The following is a 22,302-nucleotide window of genomic DNA, read 5'->3' as shown; positions in this document are numbered from 1 at the left end:
CATTGCTCCTCTAGCGGCAAAGTAAGATAGTGCTTTTGGGACTCAGAGCTTCGAGCTGGGACTGGTTCCTTCGCAGCCATTTTCTGTCCAACCACACGGCCGTTTTGAGAAGCTAACCAACCAGGGCAGTATCGGAGGTTTGTGCCTGGCTCTGGCCAATGATTGCTATCCGATTTCTCGTTACCTCGAATCGAAATCTCCGCGTTTGACTGTTTCTTTGATGGTAGCGTGAGAGGGAATTAGCAGCGGGAAAGTAGAAGTTAACACTGCAAGTTGAGGAATTCTATATAGGACTCGCTAGTAAATGGTCTCCCCGTCACACAGCAGGCCCTCCACAAAGACTGAAATGCATCTGTCAAATGTAACAGGCTATGTTTGCCATGGGGGTGCTCAAATCCGACGGGATGTCTTGAATAGTGTGTAAACATGACGAATTTGCGAAATCGTGAGTTACTCATCGATTGTCTTTTTGCTTTGTATGTGAGTTGGTTAGCTAGCTAAGGTTAATAACTAACATTCGGTACCGCACATTGCTATCGCGAACTACAGTAGGTTGTTAGCATAGCTGACGTTAGCTAGGTAGCTATTGTAACTAGCTAAAGTTGTGTCTGGGTTTTCGTCTATAGCTATCTACTGTAGCCATGTCTTAAGTAAAAATAAATATTCTCCCCCGCTTATCTGGGTACAACATTAGCCAGTTACGCTAACTAGTAATACTAACTAGCCAGTTGGCTAGCTAACGTTGGCTTTTTTGTTTGCCCGCTGGCTAGTTGTCAATCAACACAGGAACAAAGGGGAATGTTGCAGTTTGCTAGAAAAAGCCAAAGCAGAGCCATGCTGACTCGGTAAAACATAACTAGACGCTAACTGGGTAGCAATCGGCTCATCGATTCATGACCATCCACGGCTGAACTGGTAAGAGAATCACTGAGCATGTCGTTTTTATGCAACTGGAAGATTTATAATGACAAAGTACAGTAACGGTTAACGTTACGCCGATTTACATCCTCGGCTGCACAATAGAACGAGTCAAAATTCACCCATGGCTGAAAATGGCAGAAGAACGTTGTCTAAACTGGAACACTAGCGTGAGGCCATAGCAAATGAATGGAATCGAACGTTGGCAGAGCCCGTCACTGGAGTGACGCTTAGAATTCCATTTCGCCAAATGGCGCCAAAAAATGTATCCCCTTTTTATTTTACCACTACAATCTGTTCTTGGGACGAAACTGAAAAATAACTCGTGTAGAAAGTAAACACCCGCACCTCGATGGTGCCAAGTGTGACTGTCTGCAAAACAAGGAAGTAGAAGAAAAAAATGCAACTTATAACTATTTCACTGCCCAGCCTCACGTAATTAGAAAGATGAGATTCTCATGATTCAAAATGGTGTCCGACTTGAAAAAAATGTAAACACACACATTGCGAGATATTTGGCGAAATATACCAGCATGCCTCTCCATAGGAAAGGGGGAGCTCAGCGTTCCAAGGGCAAAAGGTATTTCATGGCTAGCGTTTGATGACAATGAAATACACAGTCCAGCACTACATAATTAGAAAGAGGGGATTCTCATGATTAAAATGTTATCCAATTAAAAAAATACACATTGCCAGATATTTGGGGAGATAGACAAACATGCCTATATTTCCCTATAGTAAACAATGGAACAACCTCAGAGTTCCATGAGTCATTTTTTGTTTACATTTTAACTATGAACAACGTGGGCAGGTCTCCATAGCCAACAATAGCAAAGCAGGCAATGGTAAAACAATAAGCTGGGAATAGAAGTTCTGAAGGCGAGTTGGTGCCATGATGCTCAATAGAACTAATAGGAGCTGGCAGGGTGAAAATGCCCTAAAATAAGGCCTGCTTTTTTGTGATTACTTCAAAACTACGGCAGGCTGCTGGAATATATGGTAATATTATGAAACTGTGCTCCACGGCAGATGCAATGAACTCGTTTTTATCAGAAAAGAGCGTTGTTAAAAATTTCAACTGTCCAGCCTACAGTGTGGTGCACATGGCTAATGTTAGTTAGATACAACCTGTGCGTTCAGTTTTTGATTGACTATTTGGATAGTTCATCCAGGCGGTGTTTAGTTAATGTAGCTAAATCCGAAATAGTTTAGCATAGAGTCAATCCTGTATTTCTTAAATCATGATCTTAAAAGAACAGGGTTATAAATTATGTCTTTGTCTGTGTTTATAGATGGAGGGAGACGGTTCAACCACTGATGCCTCTCAGTTGGGCATGCCAGGGGAGTACATGGCAGGAAGCCACTACGTCCTTCAGTCACAGGATGGTAAGTGGTGGAACTCCCTTCACAGACCAAGCACCATAATCAATAGTTACCGGAGTTGTAACTCCAGTTCTATGAGTGGAGCGGAGCCCCATAGAGGCGCTCTGCTCCTAGTGGTTTACCCCGCTGCCTAGGCAGTGAATAGCCTGAAAGAAAATTATGCTCACACCTGCAGGCAATAGGAGTACAGCTGTCCTGATATAAGGGGATGCTTCCCCACAATCAGCCTCCAGGAAAAAAATATTCCAGCGAGACTGGGGATCGGCAGGGCCTATAGTCCTATGGGGCTTTGCTCCACTCATAGAACTGGATTTACAACTCCGGTAACTATCGTTCTGTATCGTGGAGCTCTGCCCTATAGGGGAGCTCTGCTCCTAGTGGTTTAAGGCGAAGCGCAATGCTCCAAAATGTACTCCTTGCAGAGCCTAACACTTAATGAAAAGGTCGGGCCCAGCAGTGGCTGCGACCAAATCCCGCAGTACTGTAACACACTGTGAAAACAGACTGTCACAATGTACTGTGTCCTGTCTAATCCGCCCTACTCAGTCGAGAGGCACAGCCAATGACTAGGGGCAGATGAATATGAGTCATACTAATCTGTACAAGCAGATAGATGAACTCATAACTCTGTCAATATTAAAAGATGGGTCTAATAGTACTGTAACACCAGTTAAGCCAATGATTCGTGGGCAGATAACTGAATTTGAGCCAACTATTTATTCTGCCTCAGCAGGTGGATGATACCTCAATATTCTTATCAAATTCATTGACCGGTTTAATAGTGAAGTAATACTAGTTACAGTGCTATTTGCCTCATCACTCCGCCCCAACACAGTGATACACTGTTGGGCAGTCTAGATATTCCCAGCTGTACTGACAGTGTCAGACAAAGGTCATGTCGCACATGTCTCTCTCCTTGACAAAAAGAGTGGACCTAATGGGAACCATGTCCAGTCGTTCTGCATCTTTTCTTAACTCAAGTTCTCCCTTTAGCCACGCTGAGTACAGAACAAGCTAGAGAGTTAGACAACATCTCTAACAGGTAGAATCAGATAAGAGGAGACGGTGACGACCACTGCACAATTATCCTGTACCCAGGTTCCTCTGAAAAGGGCCGTAGACGCCTTTACTCTTACGCCCTGAGGCAGTGGTCGCCCTGCGCCTCATAAGCTGTCTCAATGCTTTTGCGAAGCCAATGTGACAGCCGCTGTTTTGAAAGTGGTGTACTAGCACAGTGACACAAACAGCTGAGGCGATGACCATCACTGTGTGCTGCACGTAGCACGCCAAGGCCTGTACCGGGCGCAGTCAATCAAGCCTCTCCTCTCTACTCCGCATGGGGAGGGGGGAGAAGGCCGACAGCTCAACAGTCTGTGACCTTTATGAGCTCTTAATAACCTTCAGCATAAATGCTGGGTTGGGACGTAACACCGCTCTGCTCAAATCGCTATTGATGGCAAGGCAGTCGTGTCTCGTCGAAAGAGCACACAAATCACTGACGCGCTTGGCTGTAGTCAAAGCAAGTGACATTACTGTCTTCAAAGAGAACATCTTGAGGGGGATTTGATTCAATGGCTCGAACGGCGTCTCACAGAGAGCCTCAAGTACCAAAGTTAAATCCCACTGTGGGCAGCGTGGCTCTAGGTGTTGACCTAAATCGCGGCGTTCCCAATGGAAACCGTTTCACTAGAGGGTGGCTGAAGATGGTGTCTCTGCCAAACCCCTCATGACAAGCTGAAAGCGCTGCCGCAAACACCTTAATGGCAGCGGGTGAGCGCTGCTTGTCAAACATGAACTGTAGGAAAGAGAGCATGCTCTCGACCTGACAGCATACAGGGTCCACATTCTCTGGCACACCATCTGCTGGCATGCATCCTGGATGTGGAACTGGCACGCGAGCCCTGTTTGGTTCTGATTACTGAATCAGATGACCCACAGCGCTCTAACCTGTCCCTCTCGGGCCAGACCCTCGGTGGTTGGCCGATTAGAGGCAATTTCTCTATCATGCCTCCCGCCTGAGACATCGCATCCTCTTGGTGGAATTGGCCATGATGGCGAAATCAACATTTGAGTCATCTCTGCTTACCACGAAGCCCCTGGATGATCAGGGGCTATCAATATGATTGACAGACCTCCTGTTCTCACACAGGCTGGCAGTGGGAGAATGCAGGACAGTGGTGGAAATGCATACAGGAGAACATCTGGCCACGGTTGGTGCGCAAAGGCGTCTATCTAGTTGCGGTTCGTCCTGGGCTCGTAGGGATAACCATAGGGGACACTGTTCGTTCCCACGTGACGCGAACAGATCCACCTCGGCTCTCTCAAACCGTTCCCATATTTGGAGAACAATGTCGGGGTGCAGCTCACTCGTCGTCTCTAGGAACCCCTCGAGACATGAGGTCTGCTCCAATGTTCTGATAGCCTGGAATGTGTGCTGCTGTCAACGAGTGAAGGTGCCTGTGAGCCCACAGCCGCAATTCCTCCGTCAGCCAGTGGAGTGCAGGAGGCCTCACTCGTCCTTGGCGATTTATGTAGGTTACTGTGGTTCGGTTGTCCGACCAGAACAACACGTCATGACTCCATAGGGTAGACACAAAGTGGGTCAGAATCAGTGGAACTGTCTCCAACTCCAGGAGGTTGATGTGGCGTCCCGAGGGAGGACACACACCTCTGACCGCCCGAGTTTGACATGTCCCTCCCCATCCAGTCAGACAAGCCTCTGTAAACACTGGAATGTAGGAGGACACTCTGCCCTTTGGGGCCACTTGCGTCGGGACACACAGGTCTCCAATAGTTCAGGTCCGCTCTGAACGAGAAGGGAACCACCAACAACTGATGTTGGTGCCTCACTGGGTCCAGTCGTAGTTGGGCAAAACATCGCTGTGTTCTGCGCATGTGCAGAAGTCCCAGCGGAACCACCGAGTGGGCATACGACATGAGACCCAAGTGTCATGACGGAATGCGCCGTCACCGTGCGGTTCGGATCAAACCTTTGTAGGGCTAGCAATAAGGCAGCCCGTCGAGGATCCGAAATTCGAGCCTTCATGGTCAGTGTCTAGCTCAGGTAGACAATCCGATGACTGGGCCAAGGCGCTCTTCTCCCAATTCACAGCGAACCCCAGACTTGTGAGATTAATCACTGTCTGTGTCGTGTGTGCGAGAACCATTAGGTCGTCTAGGTAGACTAGTAGCCTTATCCTTGAACGACGCAACTGTTCCAATGCCGCCTCCATGCATTTGGAAAAGATGAGAGGTGTCAGGGCGTACCTGAATGGCATCCTCGCATACTCGTACGCCACCCTCTGGAAGGCGAAATGCAGAAACTTCCTGTGACGCGGATGCACCAGCATATGAAAGTATGCTTCCTTTAGGTCTACGCTTATACAAAAGTCCTTGTTGTTGTTACATTCCAGCAGGCGTTTTGTCGTAAGCATTCTAAAGGGCCGTTTGGCTACGCTCTCGTTGAGAGTGCGTAAATCCAATATTGGCCTCATTCCTCCCGTCTTCTTCGGCACTAGGAAGTAGAGCGACTATAGCCCGCTGTTCCTTTGCTCCTGGGGAATTACTGTGACCGCCTCCTTCGCCAAATGTTCCGTAATGTCTTTCACAAGAGCGACTACTTTCTCTGACGTCTTCATCACGGTCTCCACCACGCCCGTAAATGGGGGTGGAGTTCTGTAGAATTGGATGGTGTAACCCTTCTCAAGCGTCCGGCTTAGCCAGGGGGAGAGGGTGCAGCTTCTCTGCCCCCAACAGCGATTGCGTCATCGGCCCAACATGGGGCTGTGTACGCAAGACGTTCCTCAAACCCTTATTCACATTACTCCTGAGAGTGTGTGGTATAGGGTTTCCATGAGGTATAGCATGGCGGCTCATCAAGAGCGTCCGTTTTGCTGCCCTCATGTCATTTCCACTCACAACGTCCTCAGCTACGCACTCATGGTGTGCTGTGTTACACACAGAGTGATGTGAGAGAGAGACGGAACCTGAACGGTCTCAAGTTAGTTATGGGAAAGAGGTTCTCTTGTGACAGTAAGATAGAACACATTCTTTATTAATCATTTCAGCCTCGGTCAGTAGGGTGCCTTTTTTCAGAACCTGAGGCTAGCACAGACATGGCATCCTCCAGAGGGAGATCTACCCTGATAAACGCCCACTGCTGCTTCTTCACCTTTAAAGAAAGGAGGGCACAGCAAGGGCATTCCGGGGGATCTGTGAGGCCGCCCCTAGCGTGCTGTGAACCCAAGCACACAAAACAAGTTGTGTGGGTCTGTAGCTGCCATAGTGGAGCAGCGACACTGAGCTCTTAAAAGAGCTTTTGGGGGTTGGATAAGGCATGCTCATAAAGGACGACGTTGAGACCAGGATATCGACAGCGGGTTCGTCCTGAGACTTCTCTCTTCTCTTCTAGGCTTCTTCAGTCCAGTCCTGTTGCTGAAGATTATGGGAGGCTGATTGTGGGGAAGCATCCCCTTATATAGGGACACCTGTACTCCTATTGGCTGGAGGTGTGTGCATAATTTTCTCTCAGGCTGTTCGCTGTCTAGGCAGCATGGTAAACCACTAGGAGCAGAACTCCCCTTGTCGGGTGGAGCTCCGCGATATAGAACAGAAGCACCCTCTTCTCTAGCTGAGTCTCTCAACTCTACATTAATGGAATTTAGTGGAGACGAGTGTGTGGACTGTATCTCCGACTACATGGAGTCACTGTCAGGCTATACTTCTAAAAATTGAAATTCTTAAACCCTTACTGTGTACCACAGGAGGTTGGTGGCACCATAATTGGGGAGGACGGGCTCGTGGTAATGGCTGGAGCGGAATCAAACATGGTTTGATGCCATTCCATTCACTCTTTTCCATGCCATTATGAGCTGTCCTTCCCCAGCAGCCTCCACTGCCGTGTTCCTTTGTTTGTCCACTGTGTGCCTTTTTTCTGTCCTCTGCATGCCTGTTATTTTTTATTTAACCTTTATTTAACTATGCAAGTCAGTTTTAAGAACAAATTCGTATTTACAATGATGGCCTACACCGGCCAAATCTGGACGACGCTGGGCCAATTGTGCGCCGCCTTATGGGACTCCCAATCACGGCCTGTTTGCTGGAATCCCTTACTTTTTAATAAAATGTTAATCAAATACAACCACTGACTGTAGTCGGAGGTACACTCCGCCCACAGTCGTCTCAACCCAACTCCACCGAGATGTACATGGCGTTGAGTTGAGAAACCCAGCTACCTATTCTCTGACGTGCACAGTCCCCAACCCCTTTTTCAGAATAACATGGTATCCCAATGATACAGGACACCATCAGAGCACCCCTATATAAAGATATGGACATGGGCACTTACTGGCTTACTTACTGTAGTAATTCTAAATGACAATGTTTGACATTGACCAAGTCACATGTAGACTTGATCTCAATCAGACTAAACTTGCTTGGTGAATAGAGGTAGAGAAGATTTTTATAGGCAAAATATGTAGATGTAACATGCCCCTCTCCCTGACACAGATGACTGTGATGAGAGCCTGCATGACCATGAGGAAGGCAACGGCAGCAAGGAAAACTTCCGCGAGCAGGACATCTACCTCCCCATCGCTAACGTGGCTCGCATCATGAAGAACGCTGTTCCACAGACAGGAAAGGTATGGAGTGTGACTTGCTTTGCTTGTTTTTTGCTTTTTATTTATTTTTATTTATTTCATATTTTTATTATTTTTATTTTACTTTTAACTGGTATTTATTTGGATTCTGTGAGTTCATAAATCTACACAATTCAAGGTTGAAACAGCAACAAAGACAGATACATAGACCACAGACTCATCTAGGGCTGCCAACACCCCTAAATGACTATTAGGGATGCAAATTTTGTATAATTTTGCTGCCGACTGACCCTCAGAGAATACTATTGCAGATCTGTATATAATGACGAGATGCTTATGTTTCCGCCCTAACAATGGGGGGAGTCCCAAGGCAGGAAGGCAGGTGAAGCTTAGGCCCAAAATATTCCCATAGAAACGCATTGCTCTTATTTTGGACAGATTTGGGCAAGAGACAAACCTTTCGCATGGTTTCTTCCTCTCTGATACTACAAGGAAAGGGACATTTTTCATTAAGAGCTTAATGGAAACATCAAAAAACAATAGCATGCCAATTGTCAAAAAATTATATAAAAGGAAGAGGGAGACTTAGATTCCTCAAACAGAAACTAACTTTATTATAAGATTAGCAAAAATGAAGCAATCAACAATCACTCAATAGTGCAGAGTTAAAAGCCCAATGAACAGAGTTTGCTCTTGGCTTTTATAGGAAATACAACCTCTTTGTCTTCGTGGCAGTTTAGCAGATGTGTGGAAACGGACAGAACATAGTGTGTAAAAAGCGATTGGTTTGTCTGCAGATTAAGATGGCACGAGGGCTCAACTGTAACTGCATTTGCCACAGATCACACTAAAATGTGCTTCTTTCTGCAAGTTTCCCTTACAGCTGACTTCCTGCAGATAGTAAAAACACAGAATCTGTCACCTGCTGCGGGCGATTCCAAACGGATCTTAGCTATACGCCCAGTCTTATGCCTAAGTCACACAGACAAGTTTGTATCAGGTTAGAAAAAAACACTAGCATATAATGAGAATATTCTCTAAGTAATAAAACACGGGATAGCATGACTATTTTTCCACCACAGACATCCCTGCAATCAGCATGCCAATTGCACGCTCCCTCAACTTGAGACATCTGTGGCATTGTGTTGTGACAGCTGCCCATTTTAGTGTTCTTTTATTATCCCCAGCACAAGGTGCACCTGTGTAATGACCATCCTGTTTAATCAGCTTCACTGCTCACTAAAAGGGATGTAAAAAAAAATCTGCACAACATTTGAGAGAAATAAGCTTTTTGTGCTTATGGAACATATTTTATTTCAGGTCATGAAACATGGGACCAACACTTTACATGTTGCATTTATATTTTAGTTCCGTGTAGAAAGAGGGGGAATCTAATCGCAACTACTATGACGTGTTGCTAATATGTCTAGGATTGTGCCTTTTAGCTTCTGGACAACAAAAGAAAGTCAATAGAACAGGAGATCAATTCTGGTTAATGGCATGAGGAAGTCTTTATAAAATAATTCCCTCTTTCTATGGATGGATTTTTCACAAAGCTACTTTGAAGTAAGGTATGCTTCATTATTTGAAGTGAAGTAAATTCAGGTTTCAAACAATTATACTGCCTTAAACTTCTCCCATTGCGAAGTGGTGGGTGACGTGGTGAAAGCCAACGGTAGGCAGGCTATAGCCTATGCATCCGAATGGAAGGAGCGCTTTAATTACAAGTTGAGATTGAGAAATAAAATAGCTCCTTTTAATCGTGTTTTTAACACCCGATTGCATTTAGAATTGTTATTTGTTGCGCAATGACTGGGATTACAAAAGAAGGTTTCACTCCAGTAGCCTACAGTCTTTTTGAGGAGCTACTCTCACGCTCTCTGACAGGTGGTAGACTATTCTACTCCTCAAACTAGGCTCTGTATGCTGTGTGCGTGTGATAAGTGAAATGCATGATGACTAACGAAAATACACGTGCCAATTTAATTCCACAAAATGATGCAAATTAACCTATAGACCGATAAGCATGATTGGTCATGTATTTTGGCGGCTAACATTTAACATGTTTATTTACTATCATAACCAAATTGAGGCTATGTATTTTGAAGTGAGAGGGACTCATCCGACCTATGCAATGGTAGAGGAAACACTGAGACTGAGTACACTGTTGCTGCTTTTTGACTGTCATACCACCCTTATGTTATACTAGTGAAATTGTGTTTCCATAGATAGGGCTGAAAGTGAGGACTTGTGAAGAGTATTGGGAATTTTCTAGTACATGTGTGCACATTATACATCTTACTTTAAGCAGAATCAATGCAAGCTTAACCATTATATGTGTGTGTGGATCATTAGGCTAAGGGAAACCATTATGTAGTCCAGTGAGATTCATTAGACATGCATTAGGAGCAAAGGTTTGTATTACTTCAGCACCATTAGACATACACGTTTCTTGGGATTGTGCATGTCTGTTTATTTTTGTACTATTGCTGTGGTTACGCCACCAATATAATCTATGCCCTAATGTCTGTGCCAATAAGAAAATGGAAACCAAGCTGAAATGATTGCAAGGCAAAAAGATAATGGTGGCTAAATGCCAGAGTCATTAACATAAAGAGGAGTTACTATGTGTGTGACGTAAGGATGAAAACTATAGAAAGTGTGTGCCGAGGCTGGAAAGTTGGTTGATCGTGGACCAGCTCGGCTCGTTACTTTGTCTATTTGTATTCACAAGTTCCGGTATCTGAGAAATATTATTGAGCAAATATTTCCACAACAGAGCGGAATCAACAACCTCTGCATAATCAAAACGGTTGCTTTGTGAGAAGGTGTTAGTTCACAGTTAGCCATTGTTATGTAAATGATAGGTGAAAGTACCAGTTAGCGCTGGGCGATATGGCCAAAATATTATATCATGTTTTAAATTTTTTTTTTAAAAAAGGGCCGTTTGACGGTATTTTTTTGATTTTGAATAATAAAAGTTCAATGTTTGCTTTAAGTAGTGAGTGATCCTAGGGTGGCAAAGCATACATACATTCTAAGTCATTTCTCTGAGTCTGTCTCCATTATGATTGTTTTATACTGTTCAATTCAACTTCAATCAAAACAAATTTTAGCACTTTTATAATTTCTGCATTTCCTGCACTCAATTGCAGTGGTGGAAAAAGTACCCAATTGTCATACTTAAGGATACATTAATAGAAAATTACCAAAGTGAAAGTCACCCAGTAAAGTACTACTTGAGTAAAAGTATTTGGTTTTAAAAATACTTAAGTATCAAAAGTAAATGTAATTGATACAATGTACTTAAGTATCAAAAGTAAAAGTATAAATAATTTCAAATGCCTTATATTAAGCAAACCAGATGGCACCATATTTTTTAATTTTTTATTTACAGATAGCCAGGGGCACACTCCAACACTTAGACATAATTTGTGCATTTGTGTTTAGTGAGTCTTCCAGATCAGAGGCAGTAGATGGCCAGGGATGTTCTCTTGACAAGTGAGTGAATTGGACAATTTTCCTGTTCTGTTCAAAATGTACTTTTAGGTGTCAAGGAAAATGTATGGAGTAAAAAGTACAGTGTTTTCTTTAGGAATTTAGTGAAGTAAAAGTTGTCCAAAATAAAAATAGTGAAGTACAGATACACCAAACAACGACTTAACATTTTTACTTAAAGTACTTTACGCCAGGGCCTCCCGGGTGGCGCAGTGGTTAAGGGCGCTGTACTGCAGCGCCAGCTGTGCCATCAGAGTCCCTAAGAAAAGACAAACTAGCTTTTTGCTGATGTAAAGTAACACAAACTAATAGTGTCGGTATAGAACGCTAGTGGATTTATATTAAGAAGCAAAGTGAAAACAGCATTACTGTCATCAACATTGTTGCATTTGCTGCATTGATCATGTAGACTGAACGCAAGTGTCTCGTGGTTGAGGAACATCAAATGTGCTCCTTGAGTGACAAGGGGCGTGGCTAGGTCTGTATGGAGAGTGGCGAGGAGAAAGATGACTCAAGTAGCGAAGTAAACTATAAAAATTGACATTACACATGGCGAATCACATTTAACAAACCAAACATTTAAATTACGGTATAGAAGGTAAAGTAAAAACTCAAACCAGTCCCTGCATCAATACCGGTATATCATAAAATACAGTATACCACCCAGCCCTAGTACCAGTGGCCTGCCTTTAGAGCCAAGTGAAAGCAGGTCAGCCGGAGCCATGGCTCAGTGAGACACGGGAGCCGGCCTGCGTAGATGGAAACAGAAAAGTCTGAGCCTTTTGTGTAAAACACTGGGGTAAATCCTGTATGGAAATGCTCCATTTGATAAGCACAGAAGCGCCTTTCAGGTCACCAAGGACGCACTGCATTTGTATCATCTTTCAAGACTGAATATTTGCCAGTGTTGATGTATTTCTCCTCTGCCTTAGCACAAACACAAAGGGTTTATTGCTGTGTCCATTTCTTGGCCATCAACCAGTCACACTGTGACACTGTGAAGTCCATGGAGAACAAGAGCACCTCCTCCCAGCTGCCCACTGCACTGAGGCTAGGTAACACGGTCACCACCGATAGATAAATCCATGATTATCGAAAACTTCAACAAGCATTTCTCAACGGCTGGCCATGCCTTCCGCCTGGCTACTCCAACCTCGGCCAACAGCTCCCCCCCCCCCCCCCCAGCTACTCGCCCAAGCCTCTCCAGGTTCTCCTTTACCCAAATCCAGATAGCAGATGTTCTGAAAGAGCTGTAAAACCTGGCCCCGTACAAATCAGCTGGGCTTCACTGACCATCTCGAATCCCACCGTACCTTCTCCGCTGTGCAATCTGGTTTCCGAGCCGGTCACGGGTGCACCTCAGCCACGCTCAAGGTACTAAACGATATCATAACCGCCATCGATAAAAGACAGTACTGTGCAGCCGTCTTCATCGACCTTGCCAAGGCTTTCGACTCTGTCAATCACCATATTCTTATCGGCAGACTCAGTAGCCTCGGTTTTTCTGATGACTGCCTTGCCTGGTTCACCAACTACTTTGCAGACAGAGTTCAGTGTGTCAAATCGGAGGGCATGCTGTCCGGTCCTCTGGCAGTCTGTGGGGGTGCCACAGGGTTCAATTCTCGGGCCGACTCTTTTCTCTGTATATATCAATGATGTTGCTCTTGCTGCGGGCGATTCCCTGATCCACCTCTACGCAGACGACACCATTCTATATACTTCCGGCCCGTCCTTGGACACTGTGCTATTTAACCTCCAAACGAGCTTCAATGCCATACAGCACTCCTTCCGTGGCCTCCAACTGCTCTTAAACGCTAGTAAAACCAAATGCATGCTTTTCAACCGTTCGCTGCCTGCACCCGCACGCCTGACTAGCATCACCACCCTGGATGGTTCCGACCTTGAATATGTGGACATCTATAAGTACCTAGGTGTCTGGCTAGACTGTAAACTCTCCTTCCAGACTCATATCAAACATCTCCAATCGAAAATCAAATCTAGAGTCGGCTTTCTATTCCGCAACAAAGCCTCCTTCACTCACGCCGCCAAACTTACCCTAGTAAAACTGACTATCCTACCGATCCTCGACTTCGGCGACGTCATCTACAAAACAGCTTCCAACACTCAAACTGCATCCAGTTTGCTGAGTAATCACAGTGCCATCCGTTTTGTCACTAAAGCACCTTATACCACCCACCACTGCGACCTGTATGCTCTAGTCGGCTGGCCCTCGCTACATATTCGTCGCCAGACCCACTGGCTCCAGGTCATCTACAAGTCCATGCTAGGTAAAGCTCCGCCTTATCTCAGTTCACTGGTCACGATGGCAACACCCACCTGTAACACGCGCTCCAGCAGGTGTATCTCACTGATCATCCCTAAAGCCAACACCTCATTTGGCCGCCTTTCGTTCCAGTTCTCTGCTGCCTGTGACTGGAACAAATTGCAAAAATCGCTGAAGTTGGAGACTTTTATCTCCCTCACCAACTTTAAACATCTGCTATCTGAGCAGCTAACCGATCGCTGCAGCTGTACATAGTCTATCGGTAAATAGCCCACCCATTTTTACCTACCTCATCCCCATACTGTTTTTATTTATGTTATTTTCTGCTCTTTTGCACACCAATATCTCTACCTGTACATGACCATCTGATCATTTATCACTCCAGTGTTAATCTGCAAAATTTTAATTATTCGCCTACCTCCTCATGCCTTTTGCACACAATGTATATAGACTCTCCTTTTTTCTACTGTGTTATTGACTTGTTAATTGTTTACTCCATGTGTAACTCTGTTGTCTGTTCACACTGCTATGCTTTATCTTGGCCAGGTCGCAGTTACAAATGAGAACTTGTTCTCAACTAGCCTACCTGGTTAAATAAAGGTGAAATAAAAAATAAATAAAAAGAACACTGATAATACTCACCCTTCCAGTTACTGTGGATTCTACTTCATACAGTACATGTCCTTAACTCTTGGTACTCCCTAGTTACAGCTTCAATGCCTGATAAATTGCACAGGACGGGTTGACCGGGCCATCTGTTTTTTTTACCAAATACATCAACAGACACAGATATGACAAACCCCAACACAAAACACTGCAAGTTATTTTTAAAGACGCTTACTTGTTGTTTATATAAAATGTTTTGTCATTTTAAATAGGTATTTTTTTAAATAAGTATTTTTGTAAATGATTGTAAAGCCTAATATTGATTTAAATGTGAACACTGAGTTAGATTTCCCCAACACACTTTCCGGAGATTCTCCAATGACCATGCTTTTTAGTTCAGGACTGGGCTTAATCTGTGTCCAGGAAACCGGCCCTGAATGTAGTATCCACATCAACCTTTGGCTGCATGTTGACCTAAATCCCCCTTCCCCTATTAATCCTGTCCAGATAGCGAAAGATGCCAAGGAGTGTGTTCAGGAGTGTGTGAGCGAGTTCATCAGCTTCATCACGTCGGAGGCCAGTGAGCGCTGTCATCAAGAGAAAAGGAAGACCATCAATGGAGAGGACATCCTGTTTGCCATGTCCACCCTGGGCTTCGACATGTACGTGGAGCCACTCAAACTCTACCTACAGAAGTTCCGAGAGGTGAGAGGAAGTGTGTGCGCCAAGTGCCATAGCTCATGCCATGCTCTCCAGACTGGTGTGTATGAGTTCTTATGCTATGCTTGGGCCTTGGCTCAAACACAAAGGTCTTGTTATCACTGTGTCTTTTCTAGGTGGAAATACAGCTCAATTCATAACCCTAACAAGTTCTCAATGTGTCTCTCTCTCTATTTGTAGGCGATGAAAGGGGAGAAGGGAATCGGCGGCATATCTGTAACAGAGGGACTCGGAGAAGAACTCACAGACGACAGCTTCGGTAAGTGGGGTCTCAATCCCAATAGAATTCATTAACATTTGCTGTTATCCCCCAACACTATTACGCTCTAGGATTAGGCCTAGATGAGAGGTGCTGAATGCATACATGTACTCTTTTGTTATTCATGTTACAGGATCATCAGCTAGTTTATGGTCTAGTTGCCATGATGGCCTTATTTACTGCAGTTCTCCACCCCTGGGCCCCAGGCAATTTCTTACCCTGAGGATTGTTAAGTTTTCAACAAACAGTAAAAACTCATGGACGAATAAAAAAAAGCTCAAACCAAGTTTATACAACCACTGGGTCATACAGCTGCAAAGACAACATACAAGTCACACAAACACATCTTTATACCTTCCGACTAGGCGGAAGGACCTTGCATGTCTAAGAGAACATGTCCTTCTTTGGTGTTAGTTAGAACCACAGTAGGTTCCTCTTACTGGTGTTATGGCCCTGCCTAACTCTAGGACCCTCGTGGACGTGAGTATGTACAGTGCCTTGCACGCCCAATTTTTCTGTTTTTGATTTGTTAAAAAAGTTTGAAATATCCAATAAATGTCGTTCCACTTCATGATTGTGTCCCACTTGTTGTTGATTCTTCACAAAAAAATACAGCTTTATATCTTTGTTTGAAGCCTGAAATGTGGCAAAAGGTCGCAAAGTTCAAGGGGGCTGAATACTTTCGCAAGGCACTGTATGTGTACGATAGGACTGTAATCAGATGTTCTTCGATGTGGGCCCCCTTCCAGCAGTATCTTCTCTCCATCTGTTGACCTTCAATCGAGTTGAGTTCCTTATCCATAGTCCCTAGAACCCATAGTCCTGGTTCCGCAGCAACTGACCTGCCTAATCAAGAACTGAAACTAGACTGTTGCACTTTGCCTCCCTCGGGGACATTCATATTCAACAATAATACAGTGCATTTGAAAAGTATTCAGACCCCTTCCCCTTTTCCACATTTTATTACTTTTGTTGGATTCTAGCTTGAAATACTTGCTATATATGGAGGAAATGAATTACGTAGTGTGCTGTTTGATTAAGACATGCTGTTTTTTACTTAAAGAATTATCCATTGTTATATGCTAGTATTTTTTACTGATACAAACTTGTCTTGTGTGACTTCGTCATAAGCACCCAAGAAATTCCAGCAAGCGCCAGGACCGTCTCCTAAAGTTGATTCATCTGCGGGAACGGGGCACCACCAGTACAGAGCTTGCTCAGGAATGGCAGCAGGCAGGTGTGAGTGCATCTGCGCTCACAGTGAGGCGAAGACTTTTGGAGGTTGGCCTGGTGTCTAGAAGGGCAGCAAAGAAGCCGCTTCTCTCCAGAAAAAACATCAGGGACAGACTGATATTCTGCAAAAGGTACAGGAATTGGACTGCTGAGGACTGGTCATTTTCTCTGAATCCCCTTTCCGATTGTTTGGGGCATCCGGTAAAAAGCTTGTCCGGAGAAGACAAGGTGAGCGCTACCATCAGTCCTGTGTCATGCCAACAGTAAAGCATCCTGAGACCATTCATGTGTGGGGTTGCTTCTCAGCCAAGAGAGTGGGCTCACTCACAATTTTGCCTAAGAACACAGCCACCAATAAAGAATGGTACCAACACATCCTCCGAGAGCAACTTCTCCCAACCATCCAGGACCAGTTTGGTGACGAACATGGTGTTTTCCAGCATGATGGAGCACCTTGCAATAAGGCAAACGTGATAACTAAGTGGCTCGGGGAACAAAACATTGATATTTTGGGTCCATAGCCAGGAAACTCCCCAGACCTTAATCCCATTGAGAACTTGTGGTCAATCCTCAAGAGGCAGGTGGACAAACAAAAACCCACAAATTCTGACCAACTCCAAGCATTGATTATGCAAGAATGGGCTGCCATCAGTCAGGATGTGGCCCAGAAGTTGATTGACAGCATGCCAGGGCAGATTGCAGAGGTCTTGAAAAAGAAGGGTCAACAATTCAAATATTGACTCTTTGCATCAACTTCATGTAATTGTCAATAAAAGCCTTTGACACGTATGAAATGCTTGTAATTATACTTCAGTATTCCATAGTAAAATCTGACAAAAATATCTAAAGACACTGAAGCAGCAAACTTTTTAATTTATTTATTTATTTTTTTTTTTTCTCCCCAATTTCGTGGTACTTTTGGCCACGACTGTAGACTAGAAGGACAACCATCTCTGTAGCACTCCACCAATCAGGCTTTTTTGGTAGAGTGGCCAGGCGGAAGCCACTCCTCAGTAAAAGGCACATGACAGCCCTCTTGGAGTTTGCCAAAAGGCACCTAAAGGACTTTTCAGACCAGAGAAGTGTTGTTGAACAGAGCCAAGTACAGAGATCCTTGATGAAAACCTGCTCCAGAGCTCTCATTACATCAAACTGGAGCAACTGTTCACCTTCCAACAGGACAACAAGCACACAGCCAAGACAACACAGGAGTGGCTTCGGGACAGCGATGCTCCCCATCCAACCTGACAGAGCTTGAGAGGATCTGCAGAGAAGAATGGGAGAAACTCCATAAATACAGGTGTGCCAAGCTTGTATTGTCAGACCCAAGAAGACTCAAGGCTGTAATCGCTGCCAAAGGTGCTTCAACAAAGTACTGAGTAAAGGGTCTAAATACTTTGTGAATGTAAATGTGATATTTCTATACATATTATTTAATACATTTTTTAATTTGGAAAGCCTGTTCTAAAAGCCTGTTTTTGCTTTGTCATTATGTGTAGATTAAGGACGTGAAAAAATTAAATAAGGTTGTAATGTAACAAATGAGTCGAGGGTCTGAATACTTCCTGACTACACTGTGTATTTGAACTGAATATGAACTTTCTGCACTTTCCTTTTTCTCACTCAGTAACTTTCCACACACCAAGTTCCTCTTTACCCTTCCTTGACAGTACCAGTCAAATGTTTGGATACACCTACTCATTCAAGATGTTTTCTTTATTTTTACTTCTACATTGTAAAATAATAGTAAAGACATCAAACCTATGAAATAACACATATGGAATCATGTAGTAACCAAAAAAGTGTTAAATAAATCAAAATATATTTTTACGTTCTTCAGAGTAGCCACCCTTTGACTTGATGACAGTCTTGAAGGAGTTCACACATGCTGAACACTTGTTGGCTGGTTTTCCTTTACTCTGTGTTCCAACTCATCCCGAACCATCTCAATTGGGTTTAGGTTGGGTGATTGTGGAGGCCAGGTCATCTGATGCAGCACTCCATCACTCTCCTTCTTGGTCAAAAAGCCTGCACACAGCCTGGCAGTGTTGGGTCACTGTCCTGTTGAAATCGAATGATAATCCCACAAAGCGCAAACCAGATGGGATGGCGTTTCACTGCATAATGCTGTGGTAGCCATGCTGGATAAGTGTGCCTTGAATTCTAAATAAATCACTGACACCAGCAAAGCACCATCACACTTCCTTCTCCATGCTTCATGGTGGGAACCACACATGCATAGATCATACATGCAGAGTAGGTGAGTCTCACAAAGACACGTTGATTGGAACCAAAAATCTAAATTTGGACTCATCAAACCAAAGGACAGATATCCACCGGTCTAATGTCCATTGCTTGTGTTTCTTGGCCCAAGCAAGTCTCTTCTTATTATTGGTGTCCTTTAGTAGTAGTTTGCAGCAATTCGACCATGAAGGCCTGATTCACGCAGTCTCCTCTGAACAGTTGATGTTGAGATGTATCTGTTACTTGAACTCTGTGAAGCATTTATTTGGGCTGCAATCTGAGGCTGGTAACTCTAATGAACGTGTCCTCTGCAGCAGAGGTAACTCAGGGTCTTCCTTTCTTGTGGCGGTCCTCATGGGAGCCAGTTTCATCATAGCACTTAATGGTTCTTGCGATTTTCCGGATTGACTGACCTTCATGTCTTATTGTAATGGACTGTTGTTTCTCTTTGCTTATTTGAGCTGTTCTTGCCATAATATGGATGTGGTCTTTTACCAAATAGGGCCATCTTCTGTATACCATGCCTACCTTGTCACAACACAACTGATTGGCTCAAACGCATTAAGAAGGAAAGAAATTCCACAAATTAACTTTTATCAAGGCACCCCTGTTAATTGGAATGCATTCCAGGTGACTGACTATCTCATGAAACTGGTTGAATGGCAAGAGTCTGCGAAGCTGTCAAGGCAAAGGGTGGCTACTTTGAAGAATCTCAAATATAAAATACGTTTTGATTTAACATATTTTTGGTTACTACATGATTGAATGTGTGTTATTTCATAGTTTTGATGTCTTCACTATTCTACAATGTAGAAAATAGTAAACATAAAGAAAAACCCTTGAATGAGTAGGTGTCAACTTCTGATTGGTACTGTATGTTTCTTATACATGTAAAGCACTGCATAAATTCTGATATGATAACATGAGTATATTTCAAGCTAGAATCCAACAGTACACTCCTGTTGGATTCTAGCTTGAAATATACTTATTCATGTTTTCATATCAGAATTTATGCAGTACTTTACACTGTTTTAAATGTATTGGATTAATGTCTAACAGTGGGTAACAGTGATTGACAGAACGTTACTTCATGGAAATGGTAACTGCATAATCTGAAGTATAAATCTGTTTCCTTTTGCAGCGAACCAGTTGCCTGCTGGAATAATAACTGCTGATGGACAACAACAGAATGTCATGGTTTACACCACCTCGTACCAACAGGTAAGCGTGCTCCTGAGTCTACTCTCCACGCTTCATGTACTCATTAAGACCAAAAACGTGAGAGTGATGAGTTGCACCATCAGGCGGGCGCTGGTTGCAGTGGCACAGGCGTCCCGTCCCGCACCACTCTGGGGACACAACCATGTGCACAGGGGCCATCTGACTCACCCCCCACCACCACAAGTACACACAACTGTGCACCCCGGGACTTGTTAATCCATGATTAATCAATAAATCGTATCATAAATGTCTAAACATGGCTTGCAGCTGACAATAAAGAAGTGAGAAACAAAGATCTCTACATGTTAGTTCTGCTCTCTCTCTCTGGGCGGCAGGTAGCCTAGCGCGTTGGGCCAGTAACCGAAAGGTTGAAACCCCGAGCCGGCAAGGCAGTTAACCCCCGACAATAACTGCACCGATGACGTTGATGTTAAGGCAACCCCCCTGACCTCTGATTCAGAGGGGTTGGGTTAAATGCAGAATAAACATTTTGGTTGAAAGCATTCAGCTGTGCAATTGACTAGGTATCCTCCTTTCCCTCTTCCAGATTCCCGGAGTGCAGCAGATCCAGTTCTCTTGAGTAGGTTCCGGAATTCCCAGTTTGCAATCGGAACACGTTTGAAATGGGGAAGAGATGACAGCATTACTGTACACTCAGGTCAAAAGATAGTGATGGGAAGATGGAAAGAGAGGGGAGCGTATGCAGAACTTGCATAGGTGGGTTTGAATCAGAATCAGTTTTATGTTCTGGAGACGAGTTATTTGGCTTTTTTTTGTTAATTGAAGATTTTCAGAGTCACTTTATTTGGATATGAAGATTTTCAGAGTCACTTTATTTGGATAATCTGTATTGTCCATCTGCATGTGCTTTAATGTAATGCTACAGCAAGGAAGGCATTAGAAATTATTTCAGTTTTCGAATAATATCTGGATAGTCTAAATAAATGTGCTTAAAGAAAAATATATTTTAAAACTTCAATGGAGACTTACTCGCGCGACCCGAGAGCCTGTTGGGGCGGCAGGGGCTGGTGTGTGTTTGTGGCAGTCTGTGTGGCACGGCGGGAGAGCGAGAGTAGCCAAACAGACTGACGCAGGTTAGATAACCTATGGCAGCAACATGCTTGTCTATCATACCATCTGGTAGTGCCTGTCTTGAATCCATAAAATTGATGTAAAAAAGCTAGCTAAAGTAGCAAAGCTAATTCTCAACAACTCCGTTCAGATTCCACAGTTTACCTGATGGTTGCTCGTTGTAGCGGACTCTTCATTTAGCCAACTTAATTCCGTGATGTTAATTCCATTTTGCATTGATTATAAATCTCCCACTTCTCTTGCTACACAGAGCCTCTGACTGTAGCGCCGCTTTGATTGACCAACAACAATAACAACGAGCTTCACGTTGGCAACCAGTGTGTCTTTTTTATGGGACGCACTATTAACTGTCATAAAACTTGTTTATTAAAATCCTTGTAGGCTATGTAACAATGTTCATTTTAGACCAAACCTTTAACTTTTGTGCCTATTTTATTTATCAAAAATGAATACTCTCAAAGTAATCAAATTCTAACGTCCATTCAGTTATTGGAATAACCGTGCCCATCACTACACTACAGAGGGAAACAACACACATGGTTGATAAGTAACCGCTTGCAAAGGTAAGGGTTAAGATTAGGGTTAGTAGATATTTTAAATGTTACTGATAATCCATCTGTAGATGCTCTAGAGACTATCCAAATAAAGTGTTCCCCTTTTTTCCCCCTCCATGTTGCCTATCACTACGATCTTTGTTTTATGAGGGTGAAGAAATGGGGGGATGAACATAAGCTGAAATGTCTGTCTAGGGAATTGGTCATCTCTTTGACGACCTTGTAAAGCAATAAAAACAAAAGTAGTTGAATGTTGACATCTGCACTCTAAACTCTTGTAAACAATTGTAAGTGGCATGCAATTATTTAACTATTTTATAATTTTTGTAAAGTTATTCTGTTGGTCCTTTTAATAAAAATGTAAGCGTGATACCAGTTTCCATTTATTTTTTTCAAAAGTTTTTACCCTAATCTCTCCACCCTTGTAATAATACAGCACCACTTAAGACACACTGCCCTGGTGTCATGACTTGCCAGTCCTAAAATGGAGATTGTGGGTGCCCTTTAGGCAAAGGTCTGAAGACCCGCCTCTCCTGGGTCTGTTGGCCAGTTTTATGATGATCATAAATACCTTCCCTTGCCAATCTGTATGGAGGGAGAGATATTAGTATAACAAAGGGTCTTTTCCCACCAAAATTGGAGAATGTGGATCAGGGTTCCCACTGGTCCTTGAAATCCTTGAATGTTTGT

The 22,302-nt window shown here is 43.7% G+C and overlaps 1 protein-coding gene, 1 long non-coding RNA gene and 1 other non-coding gene across 5 annotated transcripts in view; 2 read left to right on the top strand and 1 right to left on the bottom strand.

The window, feature by feature from the left end:
- The window catches only part of LOC110521381, a 30,237-nt gene that overhangs the window by 6,474 nt on the left and 1,461 nt on the right, over positions 1–22,302 (bottom strand). The gene's annotated exons all lie outside the window — the stretch shown is intronic.
- nfybb (nuclear transcription factor Y, beta b) lies at positions 16–21,982 on the top strand. Of its 3 annotated transcripts, XM_021598895.2 has the most exons (8): positions 53–137; positions 771–915; positions 2,211–2,304; positions 7,810–7,943; positions 14,797–14,994; positions 15,190–15,268; positions 19,887–19,966; positions 20,514–21,982. In XM_021598895.2, the coding sequence occupies exons 3-8, from the start codon at positions 2,211–2,213 to the stop codon at positions 20,544–20,546; spliced, it is 618 nt and encodes a 205-aa protein (XP_021454570.1). In that variant the 5' UTR covers positions 53–137; positions 771–915; the 3' UTR covers positions 20,547–21,982. The 3 variants fall into 3 exon arrangements, with proteins under 3 accessions (XP_021454567.1, XP_021454570.1, XP_021454568.1); XM_021598892.2 differs by lacking the exon at positions 771–915 and having other exon boundaries at positions 16–137; XM_021598893.2 differs by lacking the exons at positions 53–137; positions 771–915 and adding an exon at positions 241–445.
- Positions 20,023–20,135, top strand: LOC118945929. Its single transcript, XR_005041082.1, has one exon. It is a non-coding gene; the product is annotated as a small nucleolar RNA SNORD67 (small nucleolar RNA).

The sequence above is a fragment of the Oncorhynchus mykiss genome, chromosome 30 (genome assembly GCF_013265735.2).
Source record: "Oncorhynchus mykiss isolate Arlee chromosome 30, USDA_OmykA_1.1, whole genome shotgun sequence".
NCBI classification, from domain to species: Eukaryota; Metazoa; Chordata; class Actinopteri; order Salmoniformes; family Salmonidae; genus Oncorhynchus; species Oncorhynchus mykiss.
This window is presented reverse-complemented; position numbering and strand designations above follow the sequence as displayed.